This window comes from Gorilla gorilla, chromosome 4 (genome assembly GCF_029281585.2).
Source record: "Gorilla gorilla gorilla isolate KB3781 chromosome 4, NHGRI_mGorGor1-v2.1_pri, whole genome shotgun sequence".
Taxonomy (NCBI): Eukaryota; Metazoa; Chordata; class Mammalia; order Primates; family Hominidae; genus Gorilla; species Gorilla gorilla.
This window is the reverse complement of record NC_073228.2, coordinates 44,241,180-44,255,495: the sequence shown is the minus strand read 5'-3', so window position 1 is coordinate 44,255,495 and position 14,316 is coordinate 44,241,180. Positions and strand designations below refer to the sequence as shown.

Here is a 14,316-nt window from a genome sequence, read left to right as displayed (position 1 = left end):
TCCTAGTCATCCCCAACAGCAGCCAGCTCCTGTCCCCTCCCTGTCCTCCTGCCCAGTCCCCATCACTCACCCACTCATAGGAATGAGTACACAACCACAGGCCCCGCAGCCAGCCCACAGCTGCCTTTGGGCCTCACTTGGCTCTCCCACCCCCACTGGTCCTGGGATAAAGTTCACTGAAGAGAAAATAAAGCACATTTATTAAGGCAAAGGCCAAGCTGGCCGCTCAGAACATGGCCAAGGAGCGTGAAGGGATTGCTCCAACTTCACCACCACTCAGGGCACCCAGGCCCCAGGGGTCCTGGGTCCACCCCAGGCCAGCAGAAGCTATGAAGCTTACGCATAAGCCTGGCTCTCCCTCTTCACGAAGGCCTGGAAGAGGCTGCCCAGCTCCCAGAGGGGTGGGGCCCACTCGCCGGCCAGCAGCCCCTGTGTGGCCTCAAGGCCTTCCTGCTCCAGATCCCGCTGTTTCTGCTGGAGCTGCTGCCCCCGATCCTGCCCCAAGGGAAAGCTGAGATGAGTCTGTCTGGGACAGGCTTCCCGCCAGGTGAAGGGGGTACTGTGTACCACCTCACACAAGCAGGAGAAAGGAGAGACCCCCCGACATTCCCCAAAGGCAGTTGCTGGCTTTGAAGGGAGGAACTCCTCTCCCCAGCTCTGAAATCTCTTCCACTCCCAAGTTCCTTCATATTTCCAGAGTCCCACTGGGAGTGGGGGAGGTCTATCATCCCCTCAAGGTAGCCCCTACTCCCTGGGGGATACCTGATCTCTCTCCATCAGCCCCAGGGCTGCCTGGTGTCCACGGTAGAGGGTATGCCGACGATCTACCTGAGTCTGGAATCGGGGCAGGGTCCGAACAGGGTCTTGTGCTCCAAAAGTGGGGGACAGCACCTGGGGGGCCTGGGCCACCCCCACCCCGAAGATGAAAGGTTTGAACACAGACCTAGAGGGGCACAGATGGAAGGACGGAGATATATCAGATCCTCTCTTCTCCCCAGCCTTCCCCACCCTCATTCTTCCCACCTGGATGGGTCTGGCGTGGCGGTAAGAAAGTGCACGCAGGGCTGCGTGGGATCCTGGGGCAGGACAGACACCATGCTGGCCGTGGTGCGAAAGCCTCCCGAGTCCATACAGATACCACTCTCCTTGTCTCTGAGGATGCCCATCATCACCTCTGCCGTGATGCCCCCTGCCAAGGAGTAGAGGGGGAAGCTGTGGGAGGGGAGAGTGGCTGGCACTGCTGTGGCCCTCCTGGCCCCCAGCCCCCTCCACCGTTCACTAACCTTGCCGTTGCCGCAGCAGCTCCTGCCCTGCCTGGAAGCGGGCCTTGGCAGCCTCCATGCGCACAGGCTGCTGGGTCAGGGAGAAGATCTGAGCAAAGTCAAAGGCACCCTGCCCATCCCACCAGCCCTTGGCCTGGGCATGAGTCCGCAGCTCCGGGTGTTGGGCCGAGATGTCCGTGCCAATGCTCAGCTGGTTGGAGATGTTGCGGGCCCCCTCTGTGGAGGAGATGGGGGAGTGGTTCATTTACCATTGAGCATCTATTCTATGCCAGGCACTGGGCGAGGTGCTGAGAACATGGTGGAGAAGAGAACTACCTACCCTCATGGAGCCTACGTTGTGGTGGGGGAGGCAGACAAAATAATCACAGAGATAAATGTAAGCATGCAACTGTGTTGAACGCGATGAAAAAGAAGTACCTGCTTGCATATAAGCAGGAAACCTGACCACCCAGGGAAGTCCAGGAAGGCTTCCCAGAGGAAGCAACAGGCTGTAGCACATGGAAGACTTAATCAAGTGAAGGGGAGGAGAATTCCCAAGTGGGCTCATCTCCCATCTCCCTGGATGTCCCGACAGGCTTGCACCTGGATGGGGCCCATCCCTGCCCCTACCATCTCTCCCACTTCCCAAAGCTGGGAGAAAGGGAACACCTCACCCTGGATCCTCTGTGCAGCCCAGAGCCTCCCAGCTGTCTCCAGCACCCACGCCTCAGTGCGGTCAGCCAGCAGGAAGGTGCTATGGTAGGAGAATGGCGCAGCATCCTCCAGGCAGCTGCCCCCCTGCCCATAGCGCTCCAGTAACCCTGTGATCACATGCAAGGCCTCCTGGGCAGAGCTGCTCCGTTCCAAAGCCAGCCTGGCAAGAGAGAGGGCCAAGGGACAGAAGGGTGACAGAGGGATCAATGGCTGGTAGCAGAAGCTCCAGGGGACAGAAGAGGCCCGGAGAGGTTTGGTGATAGGCCCAAGTCACACAGCAAATCTGCTGGCACTGATCGTATCAAATGCAATTATGCCAGTGGCTTTCAATGCTCTGGTTCCATGTGCTATGCTTTGAGGGTTCCATGAAAAGGCCTGAAACACAGTTTCAGAGAGAGAAGTGTCCTGAGCCCCTAACCTCTCTCCACCCAGAGCTGCTCCATCCACTATTACTGGTTTTATAAATTGGGACTCTATGTAAGATTTCAACTGAAAATAAATAAATAACCACTGCTCTATTTCTGGGCCAGGAGAGGCCCAAAGGTGGCTGCTGCTGCAGCCTTCTTCACGAAGGCACAAGGGCAAAGTCTGCAGAGAGGAGGAGGCCCCTGTGAACCAGGCTGGGGGAGGGATGGATGGGCCCAGGTCAAAAGTCAGCCCCTAGATTTCTGGTGTGTCAGGCAGATGAGGAAGGGCAGGGTCTGCACCTGAGTAGGTCCATGCCCAGCAGGGCTTCCCCCTCCCCAACTGGCTCCTTCGTCCACACAGCCTCGTTGCCAATGCAGACACCATGCTCGTTGGCGCCCATCTCAGCCCCCCATAGCCAAGAAGGACGGCTCAGAATCACAGCGTGCGTCTTCGACACCTGTTCCACTTCAATGTAGGTGCACTGGAGGTGAGGGAGCAGAAAGGAAGCGTCCACTCATAGAGGGGCGGCCCCTCGAGTGTGGCACTCTGCCAATTACCTTATAGATCCCTTTGAGGAAGGTCTCATTCCCATTTTACAGAAGAGGAAACTGAGGTAGACCGAGGCTACATAATGGGCTCAGGTCCAGGTTGGTAGACCTAAAGCTCATGCTCTTCCACTACTTCTGGCAGCCTCCCAGGTGTGGGGAGCAGGGAAGAAGGTCTTAAAAGAATGCAGAGATCTGCCACACCTCCCAGCACCCCATAAAGTCTAACCCACCTGGAGCCGGCTCCCAGGAGTGTGAGTGCCTGCGGGGACAAACACCACCTCCTGCACCTCGTCCCGGGGTCGGTCCGAGTTCTTGGCAAAGATCACAGCCGGGATGGCTGAGGCCGGGGGCACGGAGACAAAGCAGTCGCAGGAACATGGGGAGTCAGGGCTCGACGATGCCATCTGGGGAGAGGCGGGCCTCTCCATAACCCTGGCCACGGCTCAGCCCCGAGGAGCAGCCTACCCCCACACGTGTAAAAGACGCGCAGGGAAGACACCGCCGTGGCTCCTGGACGCTCGGCGCACACACCATGCACGGGTGTGCGGGAACGGAGGTGCCCACCCTCTCCCCAGGCTCCAGGCTTGGGAGTCCGCAGGCGGGCACTCCGGGGGTCCCGCCCCCACTAGGAGTCCCGGCCCTTCGGAGCAGTCGTGGGACCGTCCCCCTCGCTACCCCACCAAGAGTCCTGCGGCCCTGCGCATGCCCAGATACCCGACCCTCTTCTGTCCAACCCTTCTCTCACCCCCAATACTGTATTTCCCTCACTCTCTCTCCTTCCAAGACCCCAGCTCGGTCCCGGGTGCCACCTCCTCCGCTTCTGGCCAGGGCCGCCCCATTGGGCGGAGACTCTCAGGTGACCTGGAAGGCCTTCGGCCTCGGGGTCGGAGCCGGAACGGAGCCTGCAGCTCCGCCGTTTTCCACCAGGGCGCGCGCCTGCACCACTTCCCGGAGCGGAGCGGCCTTGCGAGTCCCACATGGCTCCCTGTCCTACCCAGGCGCCAATTTGAGGCCTGACAAAGGCTGCTAACCCCACGGAGTCACTGCGGGGAGCTGGAGCTGGGGGTGGAAAGGATCCCGCGTGAAAAGGGAGACTTTGTCAGAGAAAGGGGACTGCTGGGACATCTGGAGATTAAGGAAGAACCTCAGATACTTGAGTCCTGGTTTGAATCCCAGAGGCGCAATCCCAGGCTGGAGGCGCCCAGGGGAATAAGATACAGAATACGAGAGTGGTGGAGGCTGGGTGCGGGGGGCTCGCACCTGTAATCCCAGCACTCTGGGAGGCGGTGGTGGGAGGATCACTTGAACCCAGGAGTTCGACACCAACCTGGGTAACACAGCAAGACCTCGCCTCTACAGAAAGTATTTTAAAATTAGCTGGGCGTGGTGGTGCGTGCCTCTAGTCCCAGCTGCTCTGAAGGCTGAGGTGGGAGGATCTCTTGAGCCAGAGAGATTGAGGCTGCAGTGAGCCAAGATCACACCGCTGTACTCCAGCCGCGGTGACAGAGCAAGACCCTGTCTCTTAAAATAAATAAATAAGGGAAAGTGTGCACAAAACCCATCTGATCCCAGAGGACCTATCTGTCTGATAGTGCTCAAACCCATAGGAAGATCGCTTTAAAAGGAAATTTAGAACTTTCTAGTTCAAAGATTTGGTGCCTTTACCTGTAGTGAAACTGAAACCACAAAGAAGTCTTGGCCAAAGGTGACACACAGTCATGTGGAGGTACACTCTGATCCCAAATGTTTTGATTTTCAGTTCATTTTTCTCTACAAACCATCTCTCCATAGCCATCATTAAGACAAATGCATCTTACACCCTTTTGCTCTGTGGAGCCGTCCAGAATGGAGAGAGGGGAGATGCTGCAGGTTATCTGATTCCAGGGGTTGCACTGAATCTACAGAAGGCTTTGAGTAGTATGCACATTTTAGCAATAGTAATTCTTCCAATCCGTCAGCATGAAATATCTTTCCATGTCTTTGTGTCTTCTTCAGTTTCTTTCATCAATATCTTATTTTCAGAGTACAGATCTTTCACCTCTTTGGTTAAATTTATTCCTAAATATTTTATTATTTTGGTAGCTATTGTAAATGGGACTATTTTCTTGATTTCTTTTTTGTATAGTTTGTTATTAGTGTATAGGAACACTATTGACTTTTGTACATTAACCTTGTATCCTCTGACTTTACTATATTTGCTTAACAATTCTAACAGTGGGCTGGGTGTGGTGGCTCATGCCTGTAATCCTAGCACTTTGGGAGGCTGAGATGGGCGGATCCCCTGAGGTCGGGAGTTCGAGACCAGCCTGGCTCACATGGAGAAACCCCATCTCTACTAAAAATACAAAATTAGCCAGGCGTGGTGGCACATGCCTGCAATCCCAGCTACTTGGGAAGACTGAGGCAGGAGAATCGATTGAACCTGGGAGGCAGAGGTTGCGGTGAGCTGAGATCGCGCCATTGCACAACAAGAGCAAGAGCAAGAGCCTGGGCAACAAGAGCAAAACTCCGTCTCAAAAAAAAAAGAAAGAAAGAAAGAAAGAAAACAATTCTAACAGTGTTTTAGTGGAGTTTGGCCTTCTTTCAAGCCTACTCTGCTAGGGTGCTGGCGGTCAGTCACACTAGGATTAATGGGAAGGTGAAGGCTGTTTCTGATACAGTGTCGGGGAGGGGTTGTGAGGTTGCCAATTAATGTCATTCCAGAAGCAAACATCGAAGCTGTGTGCTGAGAAATCTGGGCACCTGAAGCAGCTTGCAGGAAGGCGGGTTCATCTCCTGCAGTTCCCCGGCTTCCCACTGTGGGGCGGAAACAGGCAGGAGGAGAGGCAGAGAGAGGCCACAGCGCACCCCCAGGTTGCAGTTCCCAGGCTGTCTTCTTCTCTGTCACTTTCTCATTTCTTATTTCATTCACCCACCCTAGAGGTTAGAAGTAGATTCTACTTCCACTTCCCAGGAGAGGAACCCAGAGAGCCAGCCCAGATGTTCTGATTTCCCTAACCCCTTCCTGGGCCCTCCATGATCCTCCTGCCAGGCACCCCATCTGAGGGGGGTCAGAGGTGGCTTTGGGTTCCGTCGTGGGGGGGATGGGGGGCAGGCCAGCCAGGCAGCATTTCCAGCAAGGAAGCAAGTGTCAGAGCCCCACCAAAGGCCCCTGCTAAGAATGCAGGTCAGCGGGAGGAGCTGCATGGGGAGGAGGGGTGGCCCCAGCCCTGCCCAGACAGGCCCAGCCGGCCGCACAGCTGCCCTCCTGTCCCTGGGGGCAGCGATGGGGGTAAAGGAGGAGGGGACTCACCAAATTCCTGGGGTCTAACTCCCCTAGAACCAGGAAGACAAAAGAGGCACCTGGAGGAGTGGGGCTGGCATAAGGTCTTGGGAAAACACACCTGTCCTTCCTCCTCCCAGCCTTCTAAATCTAGCAGCAGGTGGAAACAAAACAATTGGCCCCAAACCAGTCTGGTTTCCTCTACAACCCCTAAATCATTCATTCTGATGCCCCTATCCTAAGGTAGCCATAAATGTTGTGACCCCAGGATCCCAAATTAAGTTATGGGATGGGCCAGCCTGAGTACCAGATTTGGCTTCGAGAAATTGGGTTAGGGTTAGAGTGGTGGATCTAGAAATGCCACTAGGGGAAAATAATACTTTTGGCAAAAAGGTAGAATGAGAAGGTGAAAGAACACAGTAACCCCTGCTCCCCAGCCCCCTTGGAGCCCAAAACCTATCTTCTGTCAACCTTCCTGGCTTTGGGGCTCTGGAATCATGAGGCTTTCTACTCATTTGATGTGAATTAGGCACCAACTTTGTATCAAGCACTGGGAGGCCTGGGAAGATGTGTACAGATAGATATTTCTGCATATCTCTGGGGGCGGGTGCACGTGGGTCCAGTGCGGGTATGTTTGTGTGCCTTGTGGTTGTGTAACCATGGTGGGTCTCTAGCTGTGAGCTACAGTAGGAGCCTTTCCCTCATACTTTCCAGCTGGGCGGGAGCCCATCAGATAGCTCGGCTGCCTTTCATCGCCTTGTCCCTGATAAGGATCATCCTGGGTGAAGTAATCACTGCCAGTCACCCCCAGCTCAGTCACAGGCAGGGGATGGACTGACATGCACCCTCCATGGGGATGGAGTGAGGGAGCCAGTGCCTGGGAAAGAGGGAACCAGTGTTCTTAGCAGGGGAAGGGAAAGAAGGGGCTTGTATGTGGAAGAGGAAAGAGATATCTAGAAACTTCTCATAACCACAGGTATGAGACCAGGGAGGGACAGCCCGGGTATCAACCCAGAGGAAGAACCTCCCTCCTTCTGTACCAGCCACCTCTGGGGCAGGATCAGACCCCAGCTCCAACCCAACTCAATAGACATGAGGCTTTCCAAGGGGCTGCAGGATCACTGGGAAGCATCCACCCCACTCTGTGGCCCAGACCTGGTCCTCACTGCTGAGGGACACCGAGTCAAAAAGGAAACAGAGCTGGAACACAAAGGAAGCATGATGTAGTTGATGACTTTATTGCATAAAAAACACAGGCTGTTTCTCCCTCCTCCTACCCCCTCAAAGTGAGTTCACAGCAGTTAAAGAAAAAATAAATTCCTAGATTTTTCCTCTAGGGGGACTGCCTAGAAAGACAGGCAGCCAAGCAGCCTAGATCTATAAAAGAGGGGAGCAGAAGAAAACCTATCCAAAGCCTCTACCCGCATACCTCAGAGCTTGGGGCTTCCATTGGGGGGAGCATCTGTGTCCACCACCAACACCCATTTGGGAGTTCCCCTTAGGATGGCCACTGGAAAAGGCTGTCTTGGTGGCACAGGGAGGGGGTGGCTGGTTTCGATGGGTGGAGGAGAAAGGCATCTTACACCCACGGTGCCCTTCCTCTCTCCCCCTCTCCACCTGGCCAGGCAACTTGCAGGCACTGCCAACTCTCCTCCTGCCCCCAACCCTCTCAGCAAGGAAGGGGATCTCTGGTTGGGTTAGCAGGAGGTAGGGAAAAGTGAAAGAAAGAAAGAACATTACTTCTTAAACTACCCCAGGCCAATGAGTTCCTCGGGAAGGTCATCCTGTCCCTTTTAAGGAGGGCCCCTTTGTATACAAACACATATTCCCACCCAGATCCCAGCCCCCACTTCCCATATAGCTCCCAGACCTTGGCTGGGCTCCAGCATCTACAAGGGAGGAAGAGATGCTGGGCCCAGATCCCAGGATCTTGGACATGGTGAATAAGATGGGGTCTCCCTGGCTAGAGACCCCAGGCTCAGTAGAGAAACACACATACATGCACACAGGTACACACAACATGCACACACATAACCTAATATTAAATAAAATACCCTTTGCTTATAACTTAAAAATCAATACACAGCTAATCTCTGCAGAGGGCTCCAGGTGAAGAAAGGGAGCAAGGGGAAGGGGGAGGGGTGTCAGAGGGACTGTAAGGCCCCTCTCTCGAGTGTGGGAAAGCCCTCCGGCTGCAAGGGCTGTGGCCTGTCAGACCCTTCCTCATACCAGCTTCTTTCCCCTCTGCCTGGCTCAGCTTCTGCTGGGCTTCTCCCCTCCCTCCCTTCCTCTCTCCCCCACCCCATGATCAGAATCAAAATGTGTTTCTAGCATCTAAAGGAGAAGGGAATGGGGACAGCTTCCTGGATGTCACCTCAGAAGGCAGAACCCCTTCCAGTGGGAGAACAACTCTTTCCTCTCCCTTCCCCTGTGAGATGAGGGGGAGGAAGGAATCCCCTAATGAACATGCTATGGCAGGGGCAAGGGAAAAACAAGGGCCAAGCTAGAGAGACAGTGGGGTTTATTTTCTTGGTGACAGCTAAAGAGATGGTCAGGTAGGCTGCAGGCCTCCACTCTGAGTGGGAACCAGTGGAGGTCCCTCTGTTGAGACACCCCCAATCTGCCCTCAACCAGCCCAAGAAACTCTCTTCCTTCCATCCCTGAGGGGAAGGCAACTGGTGGGAACTACATGGATTCTACCGCTGGCTGCCTTGAAAACACACCTAGGGTAATAGATGGGGAATGTGAGACTACTGAACTTTATTTATCATAGACCAAGAATTAAGGGCTGAATTAGAGGTGGAGAGGGAAGGGGTTAGTTCCTTCCATACCCCACCAAATCCCTATCTCTCATTTTAGAAGGGGACTTCCCTGCTCGCCCCCTACATCTAACTCTGTCCTTTATCGCCAGCCCTGGCTGGGAGGCTGTCAGGAATGGCAGCCCTCTTTCCCTCTTCCTTCATGGCTCCATCAGACTGGGTCTGAAAGTGTTAATAAGGAAGCTCATCAAAGGAGTTATTTTTACAGCAACAACCCTCCAAACCAGAGAGAGACACCCCTGCCAAGGGGGACCCCCAGGCTCCCCCATCCCATCTCGGCTCTCCCTCCGGAAACCCTAGGGGCAGAAGCACTTTAAGTGGGATGAAAGGGACCCCGCCGCAGGGCGGCTCCGGAGGCGCTTTTATGTCCTGGTTCCCAGGCGCTAAGGACGTGTCCAGACAGCCACCACCAGCGCCCCGGGCCGGCCCCACTTCTCTCTGCTCCGGGGACTGGACTTGCTGTCTCCTCTAGCCTGTCCCCGCCAGCCAGCCGCGGTACGGGTGTCCCACCCCAACCCCCTAGCCCAGGGGCGAGGGAAACTGTGAGGCAGGGGAGAACAGAGGGGCATTGCGCAGCTCCTACCGGCCCAGTCAAATTCATCCTGCCTAGTAGCCCCAGAGACTAAGAACCCCTAGCGCCCCATCTCCCTGTCCCTGCACCACTTTTCCTCCTCCCTGAATAAATATGCACCTTCCCCTCTTCCTCAAGCCACCCCCAAGGACGTCAGACCTGGGGGCTCGCATCCAGTGCCCCCCGGGAGACCCGCAGGGAGGCGGCACCGAGGAGCTCAGTTGGAGGGAGCCACGCTGCCCTCGGCCTCGCGTTTGCCTTTGCCCCCGGGGGGCTCCACTGCGCCGCCGGCCTTGCCCTCTCCCGAGGCCGCCCCAGCCGCCTCCTCCTTGGCGCCCTCGTGGGTTTTCATGTGCTTGGCCAGGTGGTCGCTGCGCATGAAGACGCGGCTGCAGACTGCACAGGGGAACTTCTTGGTGCCGGTGTGGGTCTGGAGGTGGCGCTGCAGCTCGTCCGAGCGCGTGAAGCGCTTGCCGCAGAAGAGCCAGTTGCACACGAAGGGACGGTCGCCGCTGTGCCAGCGCAGGTGCGCCTTCAGGTGCGACGTCTTGGCGTAGGCTTTCCCGCAGCCCGGGATGTGGCAGTTGTGCAAATGCTTCTTCTTGCCCCCATCGGGCCCACACGGAGCCCCCAGTCGCTCCGCCTCCAGACAGTTGGGGCAGCGACAGACGGTCTGGCCTGAGCTGCGGGGCACCGACCGCCGGGAGCCTTTGGGACGCGCCGCCCCGTCCAGGCTGGAATCCAGCCCTTGAGACTCCGGGGCGGCTACTTCCAAGGCCTTAGCCCCGTCGGGCGGCCCTAGGAGATGCTGCCCTCCGGCAGCTGGAAGGAGGTGGTGCGCATGCGGGTGGGGTGGCGGGGCACAAAGCTGGTGGTCTCCGACGTAGCCCCCCAAGCCCGCCTGAAGCGCCCCCGGGTGGCCAGGTGAGGTCAGCGCGCCCTGAGTGTGGGGGAGGTCCATCCAGCTGGTGCCCGGATGAAGGTCCCACCACGAGCCATCCTCCGCGCCTGGGTGAGTCGGCCTGAACCACGATTCATAATGGTGTGACATGTCCGGCTGCAGGAGCTTGGAAAAGGGGCCCGGGGCCAAGGGACTGTCGCTTTCCAGGTCCTCGCAGGTTACCCGCGAGGAGGCCCCTGGCAGCTCATAGCCCTGCGAGAAGTCCACCTCCGGGCCCAGCGGGAGGCTCTGCAGCTCTCCAGGCTGCAGCGGGGAGGGGTAGTCCCCGGCCTCAGGGCTCGTGTGGCCCTGGTAAGTTTGGAGAGGCTGCAGGTCGAGGCGCGGCGGGGAGGCGTGCGGCGCTTCCGTGTGCTGGCTGCCCAGAGAGCCGCAGACAGCGGTTAGCATTGCCGGGATCCGGGGTGGGGTGAGGGCAGGGACGGTCAGGGGCACCTCAGACGGGACCTAAAGGAGGCGAAGAAGCAGAAAAGTAAGGGAAATAACCAGCTCACTTTCCCTCCTAACCCAGGTCCTCCTCTCTGGCCCCAGGTGTAAAAGAAGGATGCACCTCTGAACGAGGACTAGAGATGAGTTTAGAGAATTCGGCAGTGCGAGGAAGGGTCCAAGATGTGAGGTTCTCATCCAAGCACAGAGGATGATGGAGGTCTACCTTCCTCTGGGTGATCCCTGCCGTATGACCCAGCTCATCCCTAGAGTTGGGCCACTCCCAGGATGGTAGGTCAGATACACCTACAGCACAGTGCTAGAACCATCCCCACCCCAGCTGCGCAGGCCAGCACAAGGGGCAGTGGCATTTTCCCCCTGCAGACCTGCTGTCAGCCCAAATGGAGGATCTAGACCCATCTCAGCTTCCCCAGTTTAACTCAGGATACAGATGGGAGAGGGGATGGTCTATTTCTGAAACCCAAAGCTTCAGGTGACCTGCCCCTCATAAAGCCCCAAACGGGTCCTGAGTCTTTGAAAGAGTTCTCATGCCATTCCCAAAGCATGTTCAGTAATGAAAAGCATTTCACCGTCTACACTGCTCCCCGCCTGGCCTGGTCACACCGGGCCCACTAAACCGACTCACATGCCCCCACCCCCTTCCCTCAAGCAGGGACTTCACCTCCCTGGGGAGCAGCTCTCTGGCCACCAGATACCCCCGGAATCTGGGAGATACCCCCACCAGAGAAAACCAAATTTCCATCCCTCTCTTGACTCATACCAGTGCCAGGCAACTCTCTGACTGCTACCCATCTTCCTCTCCATGCTAGGGGAGGCCCAGATATAAAGTTGGGAGGGAATGGCTTCCCCAGAGAAGAGCTTGACAGCAAGCTCTGGAAGATACAATTGCACCCCTTTAAGTGATACAAGGTCAGAGTGCAGGAAGAGGAGGGCAACAAGAGAAGTCATAACCACAGAACTTAAGAGCAAGAATTGCCCAAAAAGATGACATAAGCGAGTGCATCCTAGGCATGGATCATTTTTCAGAAGCTCCCCACCACCACCAGAAGATTCTTACATGCAGCAAATGTTGAGAACCACTGCTTCAGGCCAATCTTCTTATTTTGAAGAGAAGGAAGCAGACTGAATGACTTGGCACAGTGACTTGGACAAGGATGTTCATTTATTCATTCAATAAACCAGGTCTCCTAACTCCTGGACTCTCAGTCTGTTACTTTCTGTAAACCAGTCTTTCTGTAGACCCTTAGAACGCTAAAGACCCCCACCGCTTTCTCAACCACATATCTGTGGCTTGAAGTTCACGCTTTTCTCACCACCTCTCCCTAAGGCCTGGAAGCCCTGGTGCCTCAGCTGGGCAGGTTTGTGTGCCTGGGTCTTCTCTACTGGTGGGGGAGGAGACCAGTGACTTAGGGCAGGAGTGTTTCCTTCCTACAGCAGGGCTTAGCTGACCCTACCATCTTCTGCCTCTGGGACCAGGGAGGTGGCACTGATAGCCTGGGAGAGGGAGGGAGAGGAGGACGGGGGCACCTACTCAGGCTCCGGCTGCCTCACCACAAGACAAAAACAGGGTGAAGTTGCAGGAACGGAGCCCCAGGCCGGGGTGGGGCAGCACAGAAGGGGCTGAGCGGGAGCTGTGAAGCCAGGGACCCTAACAGCTTTTGGTGCCTGGGAACTGCCCCAGGGGCTGGAGGATGGGAAGGCAAGGATAATCTGGGCTCCAGAGTGGCTTCTCCTGGCAGAGAGCTGGAGAGCCCAGGCCTGGGATGCAATGGCCTGCTACCAAGATTTCAGAAATCCAAAGCGGGGTGATTCTCAGGTTCTAAGACCCGTCCCACTGGGTGGAAAACTGCCCTGGAGCTGGCTCAGTCTAGCAGAAGATGCAAGACTAAGACCCAGGAGAATAGAGGAGGGGGCAGGTCTTGGGGGTGATATGGAGCCACCCTTAGGTGGCAACCCTTAGGTTGCCTCTATGGTCCTTGACCCACCTGCCCCAGACGGGCAGCGCTGTCCTGCCCCAGAGCTGAGAGGAAAGAAGGGAACAGGATTGAGTGCCAAGTATGTGTCCGGTTCACTTCCAGGCCTAGAAAGATTTCAGGAAAGGAGAGAGCACAGCGTACATCGCAGGCTTCTCGCTCCCCGAAGTGGGAAGGCAAGTCGGTGCACCCTTATGCCCCATTCGGCTCTGCCTCTCTGGATCACCGGCTAGTACTCCCAGTTCTCAATGTCCCGGTCCTCTGGTTGTCCCAGTCGCTCCAGTTGCCCCGGTTTCCAGCCTCCTCGGTCCCTCCAGTCTCTCCCGTCCGCCCAGTTTTCCCCCCATCGTGGTTCTAACCTCTCAGATCCTTTAGGACCACCCCGCTCCCAAGGCCATAGGAGGCTGGGGCGCGTTCGGAGTGCGTTTTTTCGAGACAATCTCCGTAGCGCTCACCCCTGGCCACCCCGACCCGCGCTCCTACCTCGAGGCTGCGGCGGGCTCCGGGCACGGCTGGCTGGTGCGCTACAGACGGTCGCTCATGGGCCCTGTGCGCCGGCGAGCTCTCCAGCGGTGAGGGGCAGGAGCCCAGGGCGAGCCAGACCCGGCGGCTGGCGGCAGTCGGCAGGCGGCGGAGGTGAGCGCTGGCGAGAGGGCGGAGGACGGAGGGCGGGCAGGAGCCAGCGAGCGAACAAGGCCAGCTCCGCCCGTGACTCACCCGCGCTCTCTGCCTTCATCCTCTCCCCGGCGCTGCTTTTTCCCCCGGACTCGCGGCCCCGCCCACCTCACCTGCGGCCGCCTTTAACCCTTGAGGGCTCGGCTGGACCGGAGGCCCAGCCAGGGCCGCGAGGAGGGGGCGGGCGGGAGTGGGGGAGGAAAGATAACTAGGGCGTGCGCCGCCCGCTCCCTCGCTCCTCCCTGGTCCCCTCCACTCCCAGGGAGAGGGGCCCGGGTGGGGTGATTCCCAGGTTCTAAGACCCGCCCCGCCGGGTGGAAAACTGCCCTGGAGCTGGCTCGGTCTAGCAGAGGACGCAGGACTAAGACCCAGGGCGAATGGATAAGGGGGCAGGTCCTGGGGGTGAGACAGAGCCACCCTTAGGCAGCAACCCTTAGGTTGCCTCGATGGCCCTTGACCCTCTCTGAACGGGCAGCCCTGCCCCGGAACTGGGAGGAAAGAAGGAAACAAGATTGAGCGCCAAGTATGTTTCCAGTTCGCCTCTAGGCCTAGGCCGTGTGAAATTTGTCTTGGCTGCCCTCCTTCGCCATTCCCCCGACCCCCGACCCCCGTCCCCTGCCCTGCCTCACCCCCCGCACCCCGCGCCGCTTCTCTCCACCACCACCCTTCCCCGTCCTTT

General features: G+C 57.2%; 2 protein-coding genes across 6 annotated transcripts; both read right to left on the bottom strand.

Moving 5' to 3' along the window:
* Positions 1-183: 183 nt before the first annotated feature.
* SCRN2 (secernin 2) lies at positions 184-3,802 on the bottom strand. 5 transcript variants are annotated; one of them, XM_004041459.4, is made up of 8 exons: positions 3,701-3,802; positions 3,163-3,336; positions 2,684-2,865; positions 1,937-2,136; positions 1,284-1,499; positions 1,024-1,189; positions 763-943; positions 184-495 (listed from the first exon to the last, which is right to left on the bottom strand). In XM_004041459.4, exons 2-8 carry the CDS (start codon positions 3,334-3,336, stop codon positions 337-339), a joined length of 1,278 nt encoding a protein of 425 aa, XP_004041507.3. In that variant the 5' UTR covers positions 3,701-3,802; the 3' UTR covers positions 184-336. The 5 variants fall into 5 exon arrangements, with proteins under 5 accessions (XP_004041507.3, XP_018883289.2, XP_063562377.1 ...); XM_019027744.3 differs by having other exon boundaries at positions 3,678-3,790; XM_063706307.1 differs by having other exon boundaries at positions 2,684-2,871; positions 3,169-3,336; positions 3,701-3,782.
* Positions 3,803-7,416: 3,614 nt separating this feature from the next.
* SP6 (Sp6 transcription factor) lies at positions 7,417-13,919 on the bottom strand. Its single transcript, XM_004041464.5, has 2 exons — positions 13,446-13,919; positions 7,417-10,989 (listed from the first exon to the last, which is right to left on the bottom strand). The coding sequence occupies exon 2, from the start codon at positions 10,930-10,932 to the stop codon at positions 9,802-9,804; it is 1,131 nt and encodes a 376-aa protein (XP_004041512.1). The 5' UTR covers positions 10,933-10,989; positions 13,446-13,919; the 3' UTR covers positions 7,417-9,801.
* Positions 13,920-14,316: the final 397 nt, after the last annotated feature.

What these genes read in the sequence shown, in the direction of transcription:
- SCRN2 (XM_019027742.3), bottom strand. Translation starts at nt 3,360, where the DNA reads ATGGAGAGGCCCGCCTCTCCCCAGATGGCATCGTCGAGCCCTGACTCC. An exon ending in GGCTGCACAGAGGATCCAGG is followed by an intron (nt 1,500 to 1,936) that starts GTGAGGTGTTCC and finishes TCTCCTCCACAG; the next exon opens with AGGGGGCCCGCAACATCTCC. An exon ending in GCCACGCCAGACCCATCCAG is followed by an intron (nt 944 to 1,023) that starts GTGGGAAGAATG and finishes GTGCCCCTCTAG; the next exon opens with GTCTGTGTTCAAACCTTTCA.
- SP6 (XM_004041464.5), bottom strand. Translation starts at nt 10,932, where the DNA reads ATGCTAACCGCTGTCTGCGGCTCTCTGGGCAGCCAGCACACGGAAGCG.